A 22,558-nucleotide genomic window follows, 5' to 3' on the forward strand; every position below is an offset into this window, starting at 1 on the left:
TTCCCTCCCATGTAATGGTCATCCAGGCCGAAGACGGGCTGAGGGAAACAGAGTTTCCTATTCATGGAGTGGTCACCGATGCCGACCACACAGCCGAGAACGGGCTGAGGGAATGGGAGGTTCCTACACATGGAGTGGTCACCTGATGCCGACCACACAGCCAAGGATTGGCTGGGGAACAGAGTCTGGAAATAACAGATGAAAGTCCACATCTGAAGGTATGCCCACCTCTGGTTCCGTCCGATAAAGATGCATTAAGGAGTACCTAATGCAGGATAAGTAAAATATCTAGTAAAATCCTAGATATTTTTTATATTTGTATACTTATCCTGCATTACTGCGTCTAACGGGACCCGCCCATCACAGATCTACCTCCCCACGATGCCTTCAGATGTTTCGGACCACAGAGTAATGTGAGGATCCGTGACGTCACGTGGGAGCTGCGTCATGGGCTGGCGTCTCAGCTAGTAAGAGCGACTTCTTCAAGCAAAGATCCTCACACAGCTCTATTCTCTGTCAAGAAACAAGCAGTAATATGCATTAAGGAGTAATGCAGGATAAGAATACAAATATAAAAAATATCTAGGAAGTAGTATAGGTAATGGGGGTTCTGCCGCAACTCCACTGGAGCCAGATTTATATACCTATACCACCACTACAGGGGGAAAATTTTATGCAAAAACGCTGATGCGATTCAACGATCATCATAGTTCGTATTGAAAGAAACATCAATATTAATTGATAATGAATAAAATTTACTATAGCCCACGAGGATATTGGAAAGGTGTAGGAGCAATACAAAAATTAGCCACTGCTGCTAAGGTATCTAAAGATATGGCCAAGGATTGGTTAAAGAAACAAGCGATGTGGCAAATATACTTACCAGCACCGCTTTATATACCGAGGAAGAAGTTTGATATTTTTACAACGAATGAAGTTCATCAGGCTGACCTCTTGTTTCTCCCCTATGATAAGGTAAGACGCAAAACGTATCAATACGCTTTGACCGTAGTGGATGTGGCTAGTCGATACAAAGAGGCTGAACCATTAACTTCGAAAGATTCAACAGAAGTAGCTAATGTACTGAGCCGTATATATAAACGCTGACCACTAAGCCTAAGCTATTTCAAGTAGATCCCGGTCGCGAGTTTATGGGATCAGTAACTAAACTGTTAACAAAGCACGATGTCGAAATCAGGCGTGGTGAAAGAGAGGACCACGGTATTTAAGCTATCGATGAAAGATTTAACCGGACATTAGCGTAACGTTTGTTTGGCTTTCAGTATGGGATCGAAATGAAATCGGAATGATTGAGATCAACCGAATGGGTGACATGATTATCAGCTGTTGTATCAGCGCAGAATGATGAAGTAACGAGATTAATCGGGAAGAAACCATCCGATGCGATTAAAATGAAATCCGTGACTTCCGAATCTTCAGCACCGAGTAGAGGCAAAGAGTAAGCGTAAGATATTTATACCAGCCCGGTGAACTGGAAGGAGGCCTACATCGCGCAACTGATCCGATTTGGTCCCTTAAGACCTATCACATTAGTCGATTGGTTATGAAAGAAGGAGAGCTTATTCTTTATTATCTTAAAGATGGACCGGGCAGGGCATTTGTACGAGAAGAGTTGCTCATAGTTCCCAATGATACAGTATTACCACCATAACCATAAGCGTTGGTAGTTACACCATCCTTATCAATCCATCTCTTTGTATCTAAGGGGGATAATGATGTCTTGTTCATGCTTTTTTACCACATACTTCTTAACACCCTTAGCTTTTCTTATCTCCCCATTATCGGACTTTTTTTATAGAATACATCTTAGGTCTTAATCCGACATACTCTGCTATAGGAGTCCCAGCACATTCATCCTTCATCTTACCTAACACCTTTTTATTTACTACACTGTGCAGTGGATTATCTATAGGGTAATCGCTCGTGTAGTACATATCTATTTTTCTGCCATATATTTATACACATCCTCGGTTTGTATTTCCATCAACAAAGAATCTGTGTCGCTTTATAACACCTCGCATCTATCGCCGTATTGCTTCTTAAGTTCGTTGTAATAAAAGTCATACATTAAGTGTTTTGACAAGTCCAGAATACTCATACCAACGTACACCGGTCTGTTGAATTTTATATTACTCTTCTGCATATGCAACGCGGCTAAGTCGTTATCAAATATCTTGCTTCTGTTAAAAGCCGGACTGGCTATAAGTTTCCTGAGTCTTTCTTCCTCATTAGATCTGACTAATTTAACATCAACACGCTTCCTCAGATTCTCCATAGTTTTACCAAATACTGAGTTATTCATGAGCTTATATAGATTCTTTTCAAAATTGCTGGTAGCTATCTTTCTTAAATCTGTGTTCAGCCTTATATAGGGCTCCATCCAAGGGCTTTGATCAAACTTTATAAACCTATTAATTGGGATCGCTATTAAGAGACTTCTTTCTATAGGCATTAAAACCTATTGTGAGGTTTTACTTTCCAGTCGGGTTAAATCTCATAAACAGGGATATATAATATCCCAGGGATTTTATAGGATATTCAAGTCATATTTGCTATAATATCCCAGGGGTTTTATATAATGTCCAGGGTATTTTATTAATATAACTTCCATTCAGATTGTAACATGTAATGAAATGTAAAATCAAATGACAAATGTTTTCTTTATATTCCCAAGGATCGAACTTGCAACCTTCATATCTGTAGCCCAGTGAGTGTACCACAAGGCTACAGAGGTGTTGATAAGCCTCACTGGTTTTTAGAATGTCCTTTTCAAGATCCGTACGCCAGCAACAGATATTTTACGTGTGTTTCCTAAGGTTCATGGAAAGTATGTTCGAAACATAAAAATGTTGATAAATGTTGTTTAAAGTTTCTTTTTTCCGTTTATAAGTATGGAAAAACACTTTCCCTCGGTTTTGGTAAAGTTTTTTCTCCAATACTTAGAACTCTGTGTATTTTCTTTAGTTTCATACCTAACGATAGATATAACTGGAGAATTCTGTAGTGAACTAATTATTTTGTCTTATCCATCAAATTTGGTACGAGTTTTTCTACGTTAGCTAACTTAGTATTACCCATCAAGGAGTGTTGATATTCCGACATCCAATCTTTATTCACCATTAATCTTTCGGGAGCTAGCGGATAACTGTTATGGTCTTTATGTAACGAATTTGGATATTCCAAGTCAACTTCTAGTATGTACCCTTTATTCGCATCATTCACATTGATATTATGGATATCATCGACCCACTCAAAACCACCCCTTGGTAAAGGTTGACTCATAGCCCATCTGTACAAATTGTTGGCGTCGAGATATAATATATGTGTGTCGTGTTTACTCGGATCATATCCTTCCACTAATTTATTATTAGCCTTAGAATACCTTTTAGCCGCTGTCGATATACCACCATCGATATACCACCTCTTAATTCTTTCTCATTAAACAAATGCATATCGTAATTGGTGAGTAGTTTTAGTTCTACACCGGTCTTCTTCAACAATGTATCCCACGATAGTCCAGGACTGGAATAGCACCATGCCGGGTCCAAGCCGTATTGTTTTAAACATGTCTTTCTAAATATCTCGAATTTATCGGTGAGTAACAGTACATCGTTTTTTAAGTACAGATCGTGATAATCGCCTAAATTCTTACAACCTAATTTATCCCACGACCTCAGAGCATGTTCATAATCGGCATCGGTTATTTTAGATTCTGTTAAGTTACTATAGAATGATTCAAGGGGTGATAATTTAGTTTCATTGAATCTTGACCAATCATCCATATATTTGTAAGGATATACACCTTTTCTCAACAACAAATGACGACACCGATCAGTATATTGATTTGTTATTGCAAAGTCATCGGGATTGTTCGCATTAGCTAAATTGTCCAGGGAAGATAACAGAAACTGTACGGAGTCTATGAATCTAAGCCCATTACTTTGCTTTATTCTGACTTTCCCATCCTTGTCCATATAATGTATAGTTTTAGCCAACGAGAATGATATGTATTTTTTCATATTATTAGGAATACATGTTAAACCGCCGTCGGTCTTTGAGATAGCTTGCATAATGAGATGTGAATCATATCCTCTAAGGTTATGAAACACAACAGGGATGGGTATTGTTTGAGAATTCATTTTTAGTTTCAAGTTACACTCGTTATGCGTGGCTCCCCGATATTTACCCGTGACGTGGCAATGATTTCTTACGGAATCCCCATTCAGGGGTTTATTACAAACATGACAACTGGTTGACTTCTTATAGGCCATCCAATCATCCCTCGTCAAACACATAGGTTTCTTACACCATAATTTTTCCTGATTATTCTCTCTTCATTTTGTAGATATTCTAGAAACTTTCCCGCTGCATCGGGACCTCTGTAAATCACGGGAGTGTTTGTTTTCCCATCATACCTTACAACTATATATCCAAACCCACAAGGAATATGTTCTTGAGTTTTGTACGTAGAACTATCTTGATTATCTTGATTGCTTCTGTCGGTTTGATAAGTGCTTCGAAGTCGGCGTAAATAACATACAGTACTGGCATTTGATTACAATAATGTTCAAATTTTTCCCCTCTTTAGGCATATCGATCCTGATAACATTCTGTCCAACACCTCTGCAGTCTTCTTTATGCGCTTCTAATAGATCTTGTCTGCAGTACCCATGCAGGCATCTTTCGCAGAAATATTTCTTTTCCTTATGGGTTTTTTGATCGTAATAGCCTGCTTAAACTCTTTATCCACGTATAATGATATTTTCCATCTTTTTCGATCAGAAATGAATTGATTCTGGGAATATGTTCTGGAGCAGAGCTTATCCTGTGTACAACAATTCCTTTAGAAGAATGTCCAAAAACATTTATAGCTAAATTATTTTGCTTTTCCACCTTATCAATTTGTGATATTGGTGTAGGTTTGTCTATGCGATCAAAGTTGAGTCCATTGTTTTGAGGATAGCTAGATGGTCTCTTTGCAATTTTAGAATCTATGGGGAACAATGCAGATCTTATCATCATTCTGAAACAGTCATCAAATTTATTTTTTACATTAATTATGTCTTTTTACTTTTTATAATACGGGGGTAAATCTATATAAGATCCACCTTTGAAGGGCATATAATTTGCTATATCTAAATATAAACTATCGATTTTATCCACACCCAAACCGAAACCTTTATTAGTCCCGCATTCTATAGTTTCTTGTATCCTCTGAATTGATGTATCTAATGATGTGCTTATAGTATCAGATTCAGTTATAACTTCTTGATTGCTCCGGAAATATGGTTCAGTATATTCAGTGCTATTGTCTGTGTTACTTTTACTCAATGACATTTTAATCGTCAGCTGGTATTTTATACTATGTAAATCATCTAACTCCAAGTTAAGTTTACTCGATATGATAGGCCTAACATCATTAACATCCATGTTGGAATTAATATCCATCTTCCAACCTCTTAGATATTTACCAACGCCGACTGTGGGTACAAATTTTAACTCATTATTTTTATCAGCGGGTTGATTATTATCTAGTAAAGCGATCAATTCAGCTTTTCTCATTCGAGAATAACCTCTCAGCCCACTGTTTTTCGCTTGAGCTTTGAGTTCTCTAACAGTCTGGGGTTTGTTGTACTCCAAACCGAGTAAATTGATCAATTCAGCTTTTCTCATTCGAGAATATCCATGTAGACCACGTTGCTTTGCCATAGCTTTTAACTCTCTGACAAAAACCATTGTGATTTAATGGTATATACAAAATGAATCAATTGTCTAAATGGTTGTTTTTCATATATAAATACGTATTCTCCCAACCTATTCCTCTCATTGATGTAATCCCTCTTCCTAGCGTAAATAATCTGCTTCCTGACCTTATCAGCACCGTGACTCTTACATAAACAGTAACTACATTTGACACCAATCCCACATACAGAACAAACGTAATTTTTAAAACCCTTTCTGATGTTATAAGAGTTTGTCCCACAGTAAATACCCACAGATGGCTTCTGACATTGAATCGATTTCCCCATGAGTGTATATTTGCATAGATTCATGGTTATACACATATCATATCATTTGTCTAAAAGGTAAATCACATCTCCACTGGTGAGTCATAGCTGTCATCGCTAATTATAGATTAGTTGATGTAATAGCTCATAGCTTATGTGTAGCTAAAAATAGACAACTGTCAGCGCTATTTATAGATTAACAGTCAGGGTTATTTACAGGTCATGGTTTGTGCGTAGTTATTGTATAACCTAAAATAGCCACACCAGTCAAACCCAACATTATGAATGCTATCTCTCTGTTTTTTTGTTCCTCTGATGGTGTATAAAACTGACTTATTGTAGGTTTCTGTATTGGATCAAGTTTCTTTCCATAAACAAGGAAGTATTCGTGCTGTCAGGTTCAACATCCTTAAACGTTTGAATTGAATGTCCTTGCTTAAGTAGTTCTTCATTAATAAAATCTAATCTTAATATCCTATTTCTGGTCCATTGTGACTTGGCTGCTTCTTGTTGTTCTAATGCTTTATTAAGTCTTTTCTGCTCCAAACCTCTCATACTAGAAAATAAAAAATTACTCCCCGAAAAACCTAGAGCATTAACAAAAGCTCCACCAAACATCATTGCAATTGATGCCATGCTATATGAATATAGCTAAGGGCGATGTTCTGCCGGGATAGGGAGAAACGTACTAGCTACGACTGTGTATAGTTGTACCATAGCCGACCCTATTGTTTTAGTCATGGTAGCTCCCAGTCTAGACTCGTTACGCACGTACAGTTTTTAATTTCTTCATCGGTCATGTTATCAATTTTTTCGATGGTATAATTTTCCCCCAAATATTGGGAACATTTTCCACCGGCTACCAAAGCCGAGAGTCTTTCTCTATGTTTATCTGCATGTTCTTCTGAATGTTGATCAGATTCTTTGAGCACTTGTTCGATGAGTTCGTCGCATTCCATAATGTAATACATAAGGAGATGTTTAATTCTAACATAATATACTATGGCATATCTAATACAGCCCGTAATAATAAACTGTTGCGAAAGAATGAGGATTTCAAGCCACATTATTACATAATAACCGCTAATGTTCAATTTATCCTATTTTTGCTATCTTTTTGCTATTTTTGCTATATTTTTGCAATATTTTTGCTTAGCAGTTGCTATAATTTTGCTTAGTTGCTATTTTTGCTACATTATTTTTTCTATATTTTATACCCCCGACAAAATGTCAGGAGTATATAGTTATACCAAGATTCCGTCAGTCCGTCAGAAAACTGTCCACGGGATTTCTCTTAAACTATTCAGTGGATTCATCTCAAACTTAGTACATATAATCTGTGTCATATCAAGGGGTGCAGTCAAAAGAAAAAAATTGTTTTTATAAATTTTCCATTTTTTTATGAGTGAATAAGTTTGGTTTTACGCCGCTTTTAGCAGTATTCCAGCAATATGAGAGCGGGGGCCACCAGAAAGGGGCTTAACACATTGTACCCATGTCGGGATTTGAACCCGGGTCTTCGGCGTGACGAGCGAACGTAATTTTTTTTATGAATTTTTCAAACCCTGACGTCCCTCCGAAAACTTTGTCCGCGCGATTTCTCTTAAACTATTCAATGGATTCATCTCAAACTTAGTACATATAATCTGAGTCATATGGAGGGGTGCAGTCAAAAGAAAAAAATTGTTTTTATTAATTTTCCATTTTTTTATGAATTTTTCAAACCGTAAAGGCTAACCCAATCCTTGCTATTTAATTTTTAACTACTGACACACTAGGTGGGTCGGGGGTATTAGTGAGCAAGCTCACTTTTGCACTTGTTTGCTATATTTTTGCTTATCAGTTGCTACATTTGCTATATTTCTGCTATTTTTGCTATAATTTTGCTAAGCAGTTGCTATATTTGCTATAATTTTGCTACATTTTGCTAAGCAATTGTATAAGTAGCTGGTTGATCAGTTTTTAATATGAGTTTACAATGCTTCGTTGAAGCTAACAGTTTTCTGACTTTATTGTTCGAGCTTGGTTTATATAACATCATTTTCGCGAAGACATTCCTCAAATGAATGTTGGTCTTTGCAATGAAATAAGGCAACCCATTTGGTCTGCTCTGTCAGATCTTTCAGGACAGAGTTGTATTTTTGAGTACCCAAACGCTATGCTGAGTATGTCGACCGGAGAATACTAAATATGAACGCAGAAAAAATTTACACCGTACCCTTTCAGCGAAGTCCGGCAAACGAACGGGTGATGAGAAACTTCGTCAGTACAAATTCGAAATTTGAGATAAAAAATCACCAGACATGTTTATTTACCGTTTAAATTGTATTTATTGTTCTGCTAGGCATTGTTTTATATCTAGGGATTAAGATTACCTTGTGTATTTTCTCGTAAACTAAGCTGGAAACAGCAATCAGCTGTACACACGTTTTCTTGGAATCGACCGGTGATTCGGTCAAGACACACCCAATGATATAACTTTATAGGATTTTTAATTCAAGGATCGGCAACAATTGTATCTGAAACTATTTTATTTATCAGGAATAATATATTCCATTTTTTTCTTAATTATATGCAGCCTTTACTAAACATATTTAAAATAATAATAACCCTAAGCGAAGCAGCTGATCGCTATTCCCGGGTATTATTTTTTGCATGGAACATGTCTGACCAGTCACCGTCAAGGCTCACGCTCCCGTGATCACGTGAGCGTGAGAATTTCATGTTGACATAGAATCGTCAAACAAAAGCAAATATGACTTTTAACGAGTCAAAGTAGGGCATTTATGATATATGTATCCATTCTCTGTCAACTAAAGTTCGTTTCAAGGCGTCAATAGCGGTATTCTGACCGTGGTTGCTGTTAATAACAGTGAGTTGTGCGATCTTCCGATCGCTTCACACACGATTTCGTCGAAATTAATAAAAACAATATTATAAGGAATTTTGAATAAAATTAATGAAGTAAGTTACAAACATAAGTCCAGATATACAAAGAACACTTTTTATAGACAGACAGTGTAATTACATAATTATTTTGCGTACTTCAGTATGGATTTGTTGACATGGTATTTCCGGTGTTTCGTGCTCACGGTAATGTCTTTCCATCGGGGAAAAAAACATACAAACTCATAATTCGTGTATAATGCGCACCCCCTTCTACACAGCTGTGTTTTTTTGAAAAAAAGTGTGCACTATACTCAAGAAAATACGGTAGTTCTTTACTCGCACTGCAATCGTCTATTATGAAAAGGGTCGATTCTCCTTTGTATTTTTCGTGACATACTCATAAACAGTCTTGTAAACGATCGCCTGGATCAACTTTGTACACCCCGGGATCATTCATTACCCAATATCTCGATAGGTATGTTTTATTAACGTTTATAGTCGGGCACACAATAATATATGGTCGAAAACGTCCCGATAATGACTTTCTAAAATATCTAGAATAAAAGCTGTTTTTCCACAACCCGTTTGCCCGTTCTTAAGGTAAAAGATTATTAATAGAATGCTTGCACGGATCTTCCATTCTGTATATTAAGTTGCGCATCCATAATTACGTACAAATATATGTTTAATTTACCAGCTGATTCCTGGAGCTTCGTTATCTGTATAGTAACACCCTCGCTGGCATTTTCTATTCTCCGCCCACTACCGTGTAGTTGGTCATCGTCCGTGGTTCGCATGTCGAGCCACAGCGCGTACTTCATGGTGAGGTATTCACCCATCGATACATCCCCGAGAGACAGATCTTTCAAAACCGCGTTAACTTCTGGGCTTCGTTTTATAGAAGGGTGTTTTTTAATCTCATCCCATTGTTGATACGCTAGCATTCCTTGACTATATAGTTGATTAGGCATGCCCTCAATAGTCAGTTCTACTTTTGTAATCTTGGGATTGTGGAACTTCTGGGTATTTCTTTTAAATGCATCGAAGGGGTCCACGAACAACATTAAAATACCCTTCAACGATCTCGTGAAGACGTTTAGATTGATATTCCACATCATATCATTTTTGCTCCTTATGATCTTTCGGTGTCGAAGCACACGATCGTACAAAATGGCTAAACTTCCGGTATACTGGTTATGAATTTGTCTGGCTAATTCAGGATCTGTTATCATATCATACTCCAGTGAGATATTGTCAAAGGAATAGGTAGCATCTTCAGCAACTCTGATCACTCAACCATAGTCATTAAAAGTGAGTTCGTATTCTAACCTATCGCCTAGGGATGCTTGATAGAAGGGCATGTGACTATCTAGTAATTCAAAGTCTAGGGGAATATAGAATCGGTTACCTAATGCGCTGGCAACAGCGAGATCTTTTACGACGGTATTATCACCATTTTCAGCACCCACACGCAGTTTCAATGTGTTCAGATTACAAATACCTTGGTACTGTAAGTTTTCCCGCTCTGTATCAGTTCTCCAGAGATCCATGTAACAATAGTATACATGAAAACTCTAAACTCTTTCTGGCTTCTATAACATTTAATCCACACCATTCAACCTGACAATACACAGCCATGTGCGCTTGTCTCATCAGCGAGAGAGACACCCAGACAGACTCACTACGTCACATGCATAGTTAGTTTACACAACTGGTGATATCGGTAGTTGTGTACCTGAGGAATGTTGACAAATTCCCCTTTTCTTTTAAAATGACGAGCAAGCGCACTAATTTAAAATATGGTTATTTACAGTGACATTGATTTAAAAATACTAAAAAAAAGTCCACATTTTTTTCTTCTTTTCCTTTTGTTGTTATTGTCACAAACATGATCAAAAATACAACTTTCACTAAATGTTCCAGATTCACAAGTCTATGTTGTTGTGATCATGAGTTGTCCACTCTTGGTGGTTTCAAGAAGCTTCATGTAAGGTGCGCCTTTCTTTGTTAGGCAATCTGACAACTTGTCACAGGATTGAACCCATACTACCTTAGAGATCTCATCTCTCTGTAGCATCTGTTTGATGCCTGCTATATCTATCCGGAGACGCTTCTCACTGACGGTCTTGGTGGAGTGCACATTTTCATAAAGTGACTTATTGTCAATATAACAGTCTATTGGCACAACATTTTTCTTAGATCCATTGTGCAAGATTTCACTCAAGAGATGGCCTAAATAACAAACAGAATCCAGACCATCCACCATGGCCAGGGCCTCGGCAGCAAGAGTACTACTCACTACTCTTCGTATCTTTGTGGCTTTCCATGCAAGAGGACAGCATTTTCTGTCTTTTCCAATCAGAAAAATGATATATCCACCTGCACTGGATACTCCATCACTAAGATTTCCATATGAGGCATCACTGAAAACGCCAAGTCTCAGATCACATGGCATACCCATGTTTTGGAAACGTATCTTGCAGTCATCAGACTTCAACTTTTTTACAATTTTGTTGGCTTTTATCAGGTCTTCTACTGTTGGCTCTTTGATGCTTGTGCTCAGCTCCAGGGTATCAAACATGATGTCAGGCCTGGTTTGGTTAGCGATCCAACTGATCTGGCCAATAATGCTTCGCATCTGTGTAATTTCCTTATCTGTCAGATGAGCACTTTTCTGAGAGGCTCGTGCTGTGCTTATAGGAATCTTTGTCAGATTCTCTACATAGGATAGCTGGTCCATGATAATGGTTCCTTCCTGTTGGTGAATCTCAAGTCCTATGTATCTAAATATTCCATGTGCTTGTTTGCTTATTTGAAACATCTGTCTCATTTCGTCAATCACTCTCTTCTCGAAGTATTCTGTTCCTGCCCAGATAAAGTCATCCACATGCATAAGAAATAGACCAGAAAGCTTGTCATTGTCATACCAGTAGAATAAGGCAAGGTCAATTTCTGATTGTCTGCAATCCAGTTTCTTTAATTCTTCACAAACTCTAAAATACCAGGTTCTTGAAGCATCGCTCAGACCATAAACACACTTTTCTAGTTTCCATAAGCACCCATCACCATCAGATTCTCTTGGAGGCTTCAGGAAGATTTCTCTGTCAATCTTTTTTCCTTGTAGGAAAGCAGCTTTAATGTCTATTGTTTTACACTGCTATGACATTAAGCATGCCATAGCCAAAACTGCCCTAAGTGTGTCTTTCCCAGCTGTTGGCGAATCACTCTGAATGTTTTGTTCTTCTTCAAACCCACGAGCTACCAGTCTTGCTTTCACTACTTTCTTGTTTCCATCCATCTTTTCTGTCACCACCCATCTAGTGGATATTGCTGACTGCCCTTGATCAGGTACTTCATTATACACTTTGAATTGTTTCCAGTTTTCAAGCTCCAATGCCTTGGCGCGTGTGACATACTGATCATCATGTCGGGAGGATGCAATATTAACTTCCTCAATGTTGCTATGAGTTTCTCTTTCAAACTCCTGAACCTTTTGCCACTGACTGACATCTTTTTCAAAATTCACTGATTTCATATCTGATTCACCTCTTTCACAGACATTAAACCGCCCACGGTATTTTCCAGTTGCTTTTCCTCCTCTACTAATGACTTCCGCTTCCCTCCACATATGGTCTTCCTTGAGAAGATATTTCACCTTGTCTTTAAGCTTTGGTAGATTTGTTAAACCATCAGCTATGTGATTTTCAACTACCTCAGGTGGGCTGTTTCTCCTAGGGGGACTCTGTTCATCCTCTGATAGTATGTCACTTTCCACCATTGCAGAACTGGTCCGACTACACTTGGTCTTTTCAGTTTGAAGTGGCAATGCATCTGCAGAACTGCTGGTCTCTTTGTCAACACTGTCTTGGCTATCGGACTGTTCAAATTCTTGACCAATTTTCAACAGACGACATGTGGGGACTCTAACATGACGAATAAACACAGTTTTCCCATCTTGACCCAGCACCTTCCCGGGACCTTTCCATTGCTTTTCCTTCATGAAGTAAACTTTATCACCAGTTTGATAGACTGACTCTGATGGCCTGATGTTATGTCGTAAGGCCCGTCTAATTCTTTCAGATGATTCAGCTTCAATGAAGGCTTTCCTTGCAGCGTGTAGTGAGTTTAGGTGTTTTGCAAACATTTCACTTACAGTGGTACCTTCCAATGCAGGTGGTCTGTCAACAAGAGTCGATGGCAGGTTTGGGTTAGCTCCAAATACAAGCTGGTAAGGACTCCATCCATGCACCATCTGTAATGAGTTCTTCGCATTAATCGCCCACACCAGTGCAGTTTCTAGATCAAGTCGTGGGTTGTCAGTCATAAGTTTTGAGACACAGTCATCAACCACAGCATGGTTTCTTTCACAGAGGCCATTTTGCCAAGGGCTAAAACTAGCTGTATTCATTACTTCCACATTCAGGTTTTCTGCCATGTCCCTATATTCTTCATTAGCGAATTCTCCACCATTGTCAGCTAGAAATTTCCTGGGTGTGCCTAGTCCGCTCCCGACCCATAATTTCAAAATTTGATCAATGACGACCTCTGGAGTTTTCTTCCTGATGACAGCGGCCAAACTAAATCCTGTGGCCATGTCTATGAGATGAAGGAAGTAGACACCGGTCTTCCAAAACTTCAGATCCATTGCTACCACTTCGTTAAACTTTGTCGCAAGAGGGAGAGAAACAACTGGTCGAGCTGGTGTCTTCTTGAATTTGCGACAAACATCACACTCTTGAGCTACCTCATCAACTAGTGCCTGATTAGTATCGTCCTTGATCCCAGCATCCTCCAGCAGCATCAAGAGTCGTCTACTTGATGGATGCGCAAACTGTCTATGCAATTTCAAAATCTTTTTTTTTTTCTCTTGCCTTGACTGACTACTTTGGGAATAAAGGACCTCGAAGGTTTGATTCACGTGCATTGTAGAGTGTAATATCGGGATACAGTAGTGTCCTGACGACGTACATTGCAGGTTGATTTCCTTTCCAAAAATTGAGGCTCTATCATTTTCTAAATCCAGTACAACTTTCGCCGCTTTCATAGCTGGTTTTCCAAGTAGAAGAGGAATATCACTTTGTACCACATCAGTAGTTATTGTACAGTTGACACCTGCTAGCTCACATGGGAAAGTTACTTTTGCAATAGATTTGAGGAGTCTTCCTCCCCCAAACTTGAAGATAGTCACTTTTGGTTCTTTTTACTTGTCTCACTTTGTCATCCTCAAGTGTGTCTATATAGCAGTTCATCCAAGCTTCACCTGCAACTGTAGAACTGCATGCACTGTCCAAGACTGCAGAGTTTAAAGATTCATTAACAAGAACCTGTAATTCCTCACCCTTGTTACCAGTAAATAACCTAATTGTTCTTGTTTGTCTTGAAACTTTCTCTTTTCCATATTTTCATATGAGTCCGGGCAGTCCTTGATGAAGTGATAAACTGACTCACAAACCTTGCATCGAAGAGGACGTCCATCATGTCCAATTGGATTCTGTACTCGCTGGTTGTCATATGGTTCACTTCTGAATCTGCGTCCGTGATTGTTACTTGCCTGTGATCTGCTGGAATGGTTGTTGTTTCCTCTGCCAAAAAAACCATATCCACGTCTACCCCTTCTACTTCGAGTAAAGTAGGCAGTTTCCTCTTCCTCAACATTGGTTGTGTTGGTTGCGACATAAGTTGGTTCTGTCTTTATCCGAATAGCACCACTACCCTCGGATGGCGGCATCGCTTGCTTGCCAAAGAATTTTTTTAAGGACATGGCTGTTTGTTTAAACAAAGTTGTATAATTTTCGTAGTTGACACCAGTGAGAACAAAATGTCTGTCCTTATATTCAAGGCAAGCGTTTTCAAGTAACTTGAAAGCAAGCACTGATTCTGGAAGGCTCATGTTAATTTTTTTTGTTTTAATGTATAGCTTTTCAAATTCTGTGACATATAAGTTCATAGACTGATCTCTTGATCTTTTGTACCTGTCGAACTCTGTGTACACATCATATGCTTCTGAAAGTTCATCTTTCTTGTAAATATCATCCATAAAAGATATCAGTGCATTGACACCTTCCTTTTTGTTCAACATTCCAACACCCAGTTCATTGAATACCTTGTCACGTATCGAAATGACACCTTCATTCTCCGGTAATGATAGCGCTATGGCTGGCCCTTGTTTATCTTCAGGCAAGTCTGTCACTGTCTGCCACACTCTGACTTCTTCAACCCACCTCCCGTATGGCTTAGATTCCGTAAACACGGGTGGCACTCTGTAATTGCCTGACGCCATTTTCTTTTGTTTGTTTACTCACGCTGTCGCTGTAATTCTTCAAGCTTCTCTGCTCACACTCTCTCGGAACCACGCTCTGCTACCATGAAAACTCTAAACTCCTTCTGGCTTCTATAACATTTAATCCACACCATTCAACCTGACAATACACAGCCATGTGCACTTGTCTCATCAGCGAGAGAGACACCCAGACAGACTCACTACGTCACATGCAAAGTTAGTTTACACAACTGGTGATATCGGTAGTTGCGTACCTGAGGAATGTTGACAATACATTGCTACCGTCGATACTCAAAACCTCATTACCGCTAATTTTAATCGCGATTTTCTTAACGATAGCACGACCTATGTTCTGAACAGGCTCCCTGTTAGCATCGGCAGAAGTCAAACTAATCGTAAATGCTAGTCGGACAGTTCCCGGAACTAACACATCGTGTGCGCCAAGATTAGGAAAGCGAACCAGAAGCGTTTGATTCTGATCGATGGTACTAGGGTTATTAGTTATAGTTACAGACTGACGAATTGCTTTGACCCCTAATGGATCTCGAAGTCTACGTTGTGGGTTTAACTTGCGTCCGTATTGCGAGGACATTGTTATATTGAAATTATGTAACCTTATGTTTAATATAAAAATGGATGATTTTAATCTAGATGACTTTGATAACCCTAGTACCATCGAAGAGGGTACTGATGAAACCAGCTTTACGATTCTTAACGATGAACTTTTACAATCAACTGTTAATGATTATTACGATACCTTTAAAGATGTTAGCCCAATTGGTCGTGACTATTCAAAGTTTACGATAGATAGTAAAGGAATATTGCAATTGATTGACGAACCTGATATTGACCGTCTGCATTATCGTACTCGTAATCCCCTAGCCTTGTCTACGATAGCCGCTAAACATGGCATCAACATTGTTCGTAATGAATTATGTTTTGTAGACTACTCACGACGAGAAAAACTCTCCGCGAAGACTACTAAGGTTCTTCGGACTGTGCGTACTGAACTATGTAACATAGATAATTTGGAAGAAAGCTCGAAGCTGGCCTCGGACGGACTCGGAGAAATCTTGGATATCTACTACGATAATTCCACGGTCAGTGTATCACCATATTCAGAGTTCAGTATTAGGGAATTACGAGGTCTTGACAAGGCAATGCAAAAAATGCGGGGAGAACTCATCAATAATATAGCCAAGCTATCCGAACTCGACAAGCATATATCTTATGAGAAAACAAAACTTGAACAGGCGGGTGATGAATTCAGTAGACGTCGCGTTGCAGAAAGATTGTGTAACTTAGAAGACGAAAGATCGACCCGCCTCGAAGCGGCTTCCAGTAATAGGAAGGCACTATGTTCACAAATCAGTCGAATTCGAGAAACTATCGATCAAGTCCTCAACGATGATACTACACTGGCCGATAAAATTAAAACATTGTTCAGAGAACAGGGGATAACCATTGCCAGTATTTTAACTACGTTGGGATTTATTATATCGACTTTGACTCTCGCGTTAACCGGTGGTACAGGAGGTGGCACACCCCCTGGTGATAAAAAGGATGTAAAAGAGTGGATAAAAAAGCATTTCAAGCATTAGGTTCAGCACTGGGAAAGCTCGCTGGGAAAGCCGCGTCTGCACTTCCCGGCATAATAGGGAGTATTGTTTCCTGGCTCTTGAATTTATTAGCTAAGACCACCACTTGGCTTAGTCAAAACTAGTGGGCACTGATCGTAGCAATTGCAGGGCTGTTGTTCGTATCCATTAAGAACTATTTATCCGAATCATGAGTAAACCAGCCGCAACTCCGCCTACTATAAGCGTTTTTTTTTCATCAATATGTTGTTGATTTTTAGCTGCAATATATGGTGGCACTTGTGGTTGTGCGTTAGTATATGGTTGTGGTGTCTGTGGCTTGACTATTCCCGTTTCACCTGTGTTTGTTTGCCTTATTAATTCGGTGTTAACATCTAACTTTATACCTGTTTTTTGCTGATCAGAAGCAATAACAATTTTATTATTATAACCTATCACTTGACCGATCTTAAGTTCCATATTACTAGGAGACAAGTATAGTCCCGGGGGATAAACGTATTCTACTTTAGATTGAGCGTACTGTAATACATCTTGATAATGTTTTATAGAAGATGGTATGTCAACTGGTGAATTAATAGCATCCTCTACGTTTGCGACAAACTGTTTTTGCGCAGCAAGTGCCGTCCCAGAACTGATGATTCCCGTTCGTGTTTGTGATTCTGCACCAAGAATTGTCCATACATAAGTTCTTGTCGTTTCATTAACTCTTACAACTCCTGAATTAGTAAAATTATTTTCTGTTTTATCATATAGAAATTCTTTCCAAGCGTTTGCGGTATCATCCAGTTGCACAAATTTTGTAACAATATAAGCTAAACCACCCTTAAAACTCATAAGATCTCCTCTCCAATCGTTACTCGAAAGTTCCCAGCCATGATTAAGATTATCCAATCTTACAAAAAGATTGTTTTTCTGTAACAACTTACTTGGATTGAATGGTTGATTAGTTTTTTGACATTTTTATTTTAGTTTTTGACATTTTCGTTTCAGCGATTCAATATCTTCTTTACACATGATTTATCACATATTTGTAAGACTCCAAGTCCCTTATGGGCCACCGTATATGTCATCTGGTAAAATAAATTTAAGCATTCGAGTCACAAAAGGCTAAAATCAAGTAAACTCATATACAATTTCAAGCTTAGTGCTATGACTTGTACATATTATTATAGTTATTTGATAAAAGATAAATTCAAATGTTTTTTGGCTACCTAAAATTTTGGCTTGTTTTGTTGATTTTTCTACTGGCTACATGGAAAAAAATACTGGTAGCCATATGGCTACAAGTTAAAAAATTAAACTAGCTGTAGCTGAAAAAATTGTGTGTCCAAAACTATGGTCTGTCATAGATGTTAGTTGAGATAACAAGGAACGCTTCCAGTCATTGACCATTGCCTGGCAGCTAGGGTACACCCAGAGACCTCCAGGATCCTCCCAAGAGAAGACATTCAAGCGGGAAAAGATTACTTTTGCGTGCCTTCATGGACTAGCCCACTCTTCAGTTTTCCAATGACGAAGCAGAGGCAGGTGCAGGTGTATAGACTGACTACAGAACAAATATCCCAAGTTACTCAGAATCATATCGACAAGGCTTTGCTTACGGACCTCGATTACAGACTACCACACATTTTCGGTAACAAACTTTGATCTGTCTTGGATGAGGTTAGTCGGGAGACTAAAGAAAGGTATCAGACTTCTAAGAACAACTTGGTTGCTAGAACACAGAAGCATCCAGCTGAATCTATCAGAGTTAGTCAGGAAACTCCCCAAAAAGGGCACATCCAGGCTAGTCAGGACTTTTCATGCTCTCCTGAAAGGTAAAGCTCACTTACCAGTTTCCCTACGACAGATGATTTGAACTTTCAACATCACTGCAGTTTTAGAGACGGACCCTGCCTGTGGGGAAGAGGTGTGCCCTTTAACTGACTGTTTTGAAGAACCCTGTGTTGTACAAAACCATATGGACCTGGTTTTGTTAATGGATTTTGATTTCAGACAACCAGACTTCAACATTACCCCAACTCTTAGACCAGTAGGGGGACAACTTACATCTTACGCTGATAATTGGCATTTTTAAGTATGTGCCTCGCTGAATTGAATTAATGATTGGACTTCCTCTATAAAAGCTCACACACTTTGACTTCTGTGTGCATGTGCATCACATGATGTTCTTGCTTGAAGTGCTATGACCTTGTGATTAAATGTTGTATTCAGATTCAACACCACAGTATTTTAAATGAAAACCTCAAAGTTATGATAGCTACATTCAAATCGTTTGTCCCCTTATTTTTTGTCGGTAGTATTTTTTCTTTGTCTAAAAGCGTTGTCATTCAACCAGGGATTAGTAACTTTCTTACAGTGGTAACAATATGTGGTTAGCTAGAGGCAAGGTTCTTTAATCTGGTATGAGGCTGTAGAATCATCACTGGTAATTCAAAGGGCCCAAAGTACCGTGGGTGTTGCTTGTTTTGAAAGTACTTGCAAATATATTTTATTGTTTTTTTTGTTTTTTTTTAAATTGGTCAATGTCATGGCAATGAATGAAAGTTTTAAATGTATTCTTATTTTATGTATCACAAAGTTGTTCCGTTTTAATCTGATTATTCATTTACACTGATCAACTTCCTTTATATGTGTACTTTCAGCTTAACATGAAAAATGCTGCCGATGCAAGATATGTTGAAAATCACATCAGTTTCAATGACATGAGAGCCTTTGTGTGTGAAGATCCTAATGATTTGGAGCTATTCATGTCAACTATGAGAGACGAACAAAGGTTGAAAGTAAATGTGGTCAAGATGCCAGTAGAAGCAGTGGAATCATTCCGCCCTCCCCAGCCACTAGCTGCATACAGGTGAGTGGGGCAACATGGTTCACTATAACTACTGACCTGTGAAGATCCGGGGTGGAATAGGTCTTCAGCAACCCATGCTTGCCCTAAAAGGCGACTATGCTTGTCGGAAGAGGCAACTAACGGGATCGGGTGTTCAGGCTCGCTGACTTGATTGATGCATGTCAATGATCCCAAGTGCATGGATAGATGCGCATGATATCAATCACTGGACTGTTCAGTCCAGACTTGATTATTTGCAGACTGTCGTCTTATAGCTGGGTGTGGCGTTTAACAACAAACAAACAATATAGCTACTGAGTAGTATAGGTAATGATGGTTCTGGACCACTTCCACTGGAGCCAGATTTATATACCTATACCACCACTACAGGGGGAAAATGATGATGCGATTCAATGATCGCCTTACATTAAACTAAATTGTAATGAAAATATTCTCTATTATTTTTACTCATACGTATACCATTATTTTTAACAAAGTGATATTCAACATTTTTACTAAGTTCTTCATTCATTTTACTAGGAGACCAGACTATATACTCTTCTTGGTAATTGGTGACAATTGATGACTGTATTTAGTTGGTTTGACATCACTGATATAATATATACCCTGTGGTAATTCTCTCCATTTGATAATTTTGTCCCTGAGCATAAATGCTTCGACAGCTTTTTCAAGTTTTTCCTTTGTTGGTTTGTAATTCTCCATTATTATATACTTATGTAAGCATTCGTCTAAATGAATGTATGATTTTTTATGCGGTACGATCTAATGATAGTAAGCAATCTATTTTTAATCTCCAACCAGTTCTTTGGTTTTGGCACGGAATAATTGACACGCTTGTTGCCTCCCCTGTTCTATGAACTTTTTTTTCTCGTCTTTGCTAATACCACTGGTCTTACGAGATTTTGATAGAATCTCCTGCTTCATTGCATTGTATTCGATGAGTTCTGACAAAACTAAACGAAACTCCTCCTCGGATATCTTACAATCAGCCATTGCTGTTGAAATATGGTCCTCAATGCTGTTCAACTTTGCTTCGGCGAGTATCCGAATATTATCATGTTTTAATGCTTTCTTTTGCAACCTACGAGAAATAAATTTCATCGCTATTCCTGCCAGTCCCGAGACTCCGGCGGCTATTTCCATGCCAAGTACGATAGGCGCGGTGATTATAGTTGATAATAAACCAACACCGGCTACACCGAGTCCCATGCTAGCCGTTACAAGCGCGGTGTCAACTCCGTCGAGAGCATTCACAGCTCTGCGATACTTTTTATACAATTTAAGTCTCAACTCCCTCTCCTTCTCTTTTCTTTGTTTTATGTCGCTTATTTGATGTACCGTATTCGACCCATTTTAGCGCCCAGGGCGCTTAAAAAGAGACAGAAGGGGTGGGCGCTTATTGGGACCAATTCAGAGTCAAATTGGCGTAAATTCATCAGTAAGCCTTACCATATTTGCTTGAGAATAGTGCACACTTTTTTTCCCAAAAAACACAGCTGTGTAGAAGGGGGTGCGCATTATACACAAATTAATGAGTTTTGATGTTTTTTCCTCCATGGAAAGACATTACTGTGATCACGAAACACCCGAAATACCATGTCAACAAATCCATACTGAAGATCGCAAATTATTCATGTAATTACACTGTCTGGCTATAAAAAGGGTTCTTTGTATATCTGAACTTTTGTTTGTAACATATTATCCCCCGCCACGGAGTGGAAGGGGGATATAGGAATGGGTGCCGTCCGTCCGTCTTTCCGGCCGTCACATTTTCGTTTCCGGAGCAGATCTTGAAAACCGTACCATATTTCTTCACCAAACTTGGCACATAGATAGATCTAGTGGTGAACTGGTGCCTTTTGATAGTTTGGGATTTTTAAAAAAGTTATTTTTTGAGTTTCCATGGCAACGACTTTGATTTAGACTGAAAATGGCGGTAGTCCTCGTTTCAGGAGCAGATCTTGAAAACCGTACCATATTTCTTCACCAAACTTGGCACATAGATAGATCTAGTGGTGAACTGGTGCCTTTTGATAGTTTGGGATTTTTAAAAAAGTTATTTTTTGAGTTTCCATGGCAACGACTTTGATTTAGACTGAAAATGGCAGTAGTCCTCGTTTCAGGAGCAGATCTTGAAAACCGTACTATATTTCTTCACCAAACTTGGCACATAGATAGATCTAGTGGTGAACTGGTGCCTTTTGATAGTTTGGGATTTTTTAAAAAGTTATTTTTTGAGTTTCCATGGCACCGACTTTGATTTAGACTGAAAATGGAGGTAGTCCTCGTTTCTGGAGCAGATCTTGAAAACCGTACCATATTTCTTTGTCATACTTGGCACATAGATAGGTCTAGTGGTGAACTGATGCCTTTTGATAGTTTGGGATTTAATTTTTTTTTATTCTTTGAGTTTCTATGGCAATGACTTTGATTTAGACTGAAAATGGCAGTAGTCCTCGTTTCTGGAGCAGATCTTGAAAACCATACCATATTTCTTCGTCAAACTTGGCACATAGATAGGTCTAGTGGTGAACTGGTGCCTTTTGATAGTTTGGGATTTAAAAAAAATAATTTTTTAGAGTTTCCATGGCAACGACTTTGATTTAGACTGTAAATGGAAGTAGTCCTCGTTTCCGTAGCAGATCTTGAAAACCGGACCATTTTTCTTCACCATATTTTGCACATTGATAGGTCTAGCGGTGAACTGGTGCCTTTGGATAGTTTGGGATTTTTTTTAAAAATTGTTTTTCGAGTTTCCATGGCAACGACGTTGATTTAGACTGAAAATGGAAGTAGTCCTAGTTTCCGGAGCAGATCTTGAAAAACATACTATATTTCTTTACAAAAAGGCCCAGTGAACATAGTTCACAGGAGCTAATGCATTGCACACACCCGACATGTCATATTG

General features: G+C 38.7%; 1 protein-coding gene across 1 annotated transcript in view; it reads left to right on the top strand.

Moving 5' to 3' along the window:
* LOC139477946 (structural maintenance of chromosomes protein 5-like) overlaps positions 1 to 22,558 on the top strand; it is a 243,022-nt gene that overhangs the window by 94,873 nt on the left and 125,591 nt on the right. Inside the window, exon 12 of the mRNA XM_071260398.1 lies at positions 19,442 to 19,650. Coding sequence (XP_071116499.1) covers positions 19,442 to 19,650 — 209 coding nt within the window. The remainder of the gene's footprint in view (positions 1 to 19,441; positions 19,651 to 22,558) is intronic.

Source organism: Haliotis cracherodii, unplaced genomic scaffold (assembly GCF_022045235.1).
Source record: "Haliotis cracherodii isolate W230 unplaced genomic scaffold, xgHalCrac1.p SCAF_1, whole genome shotgun sequence".
NCBI classification, from domain to species: domain Eukaryota; kingdom Metazoa; phylum Mollusca; class Gastropoda; order Lepetellida; family Haliotidae; genus Haliotis; species Haliotis cracherodii.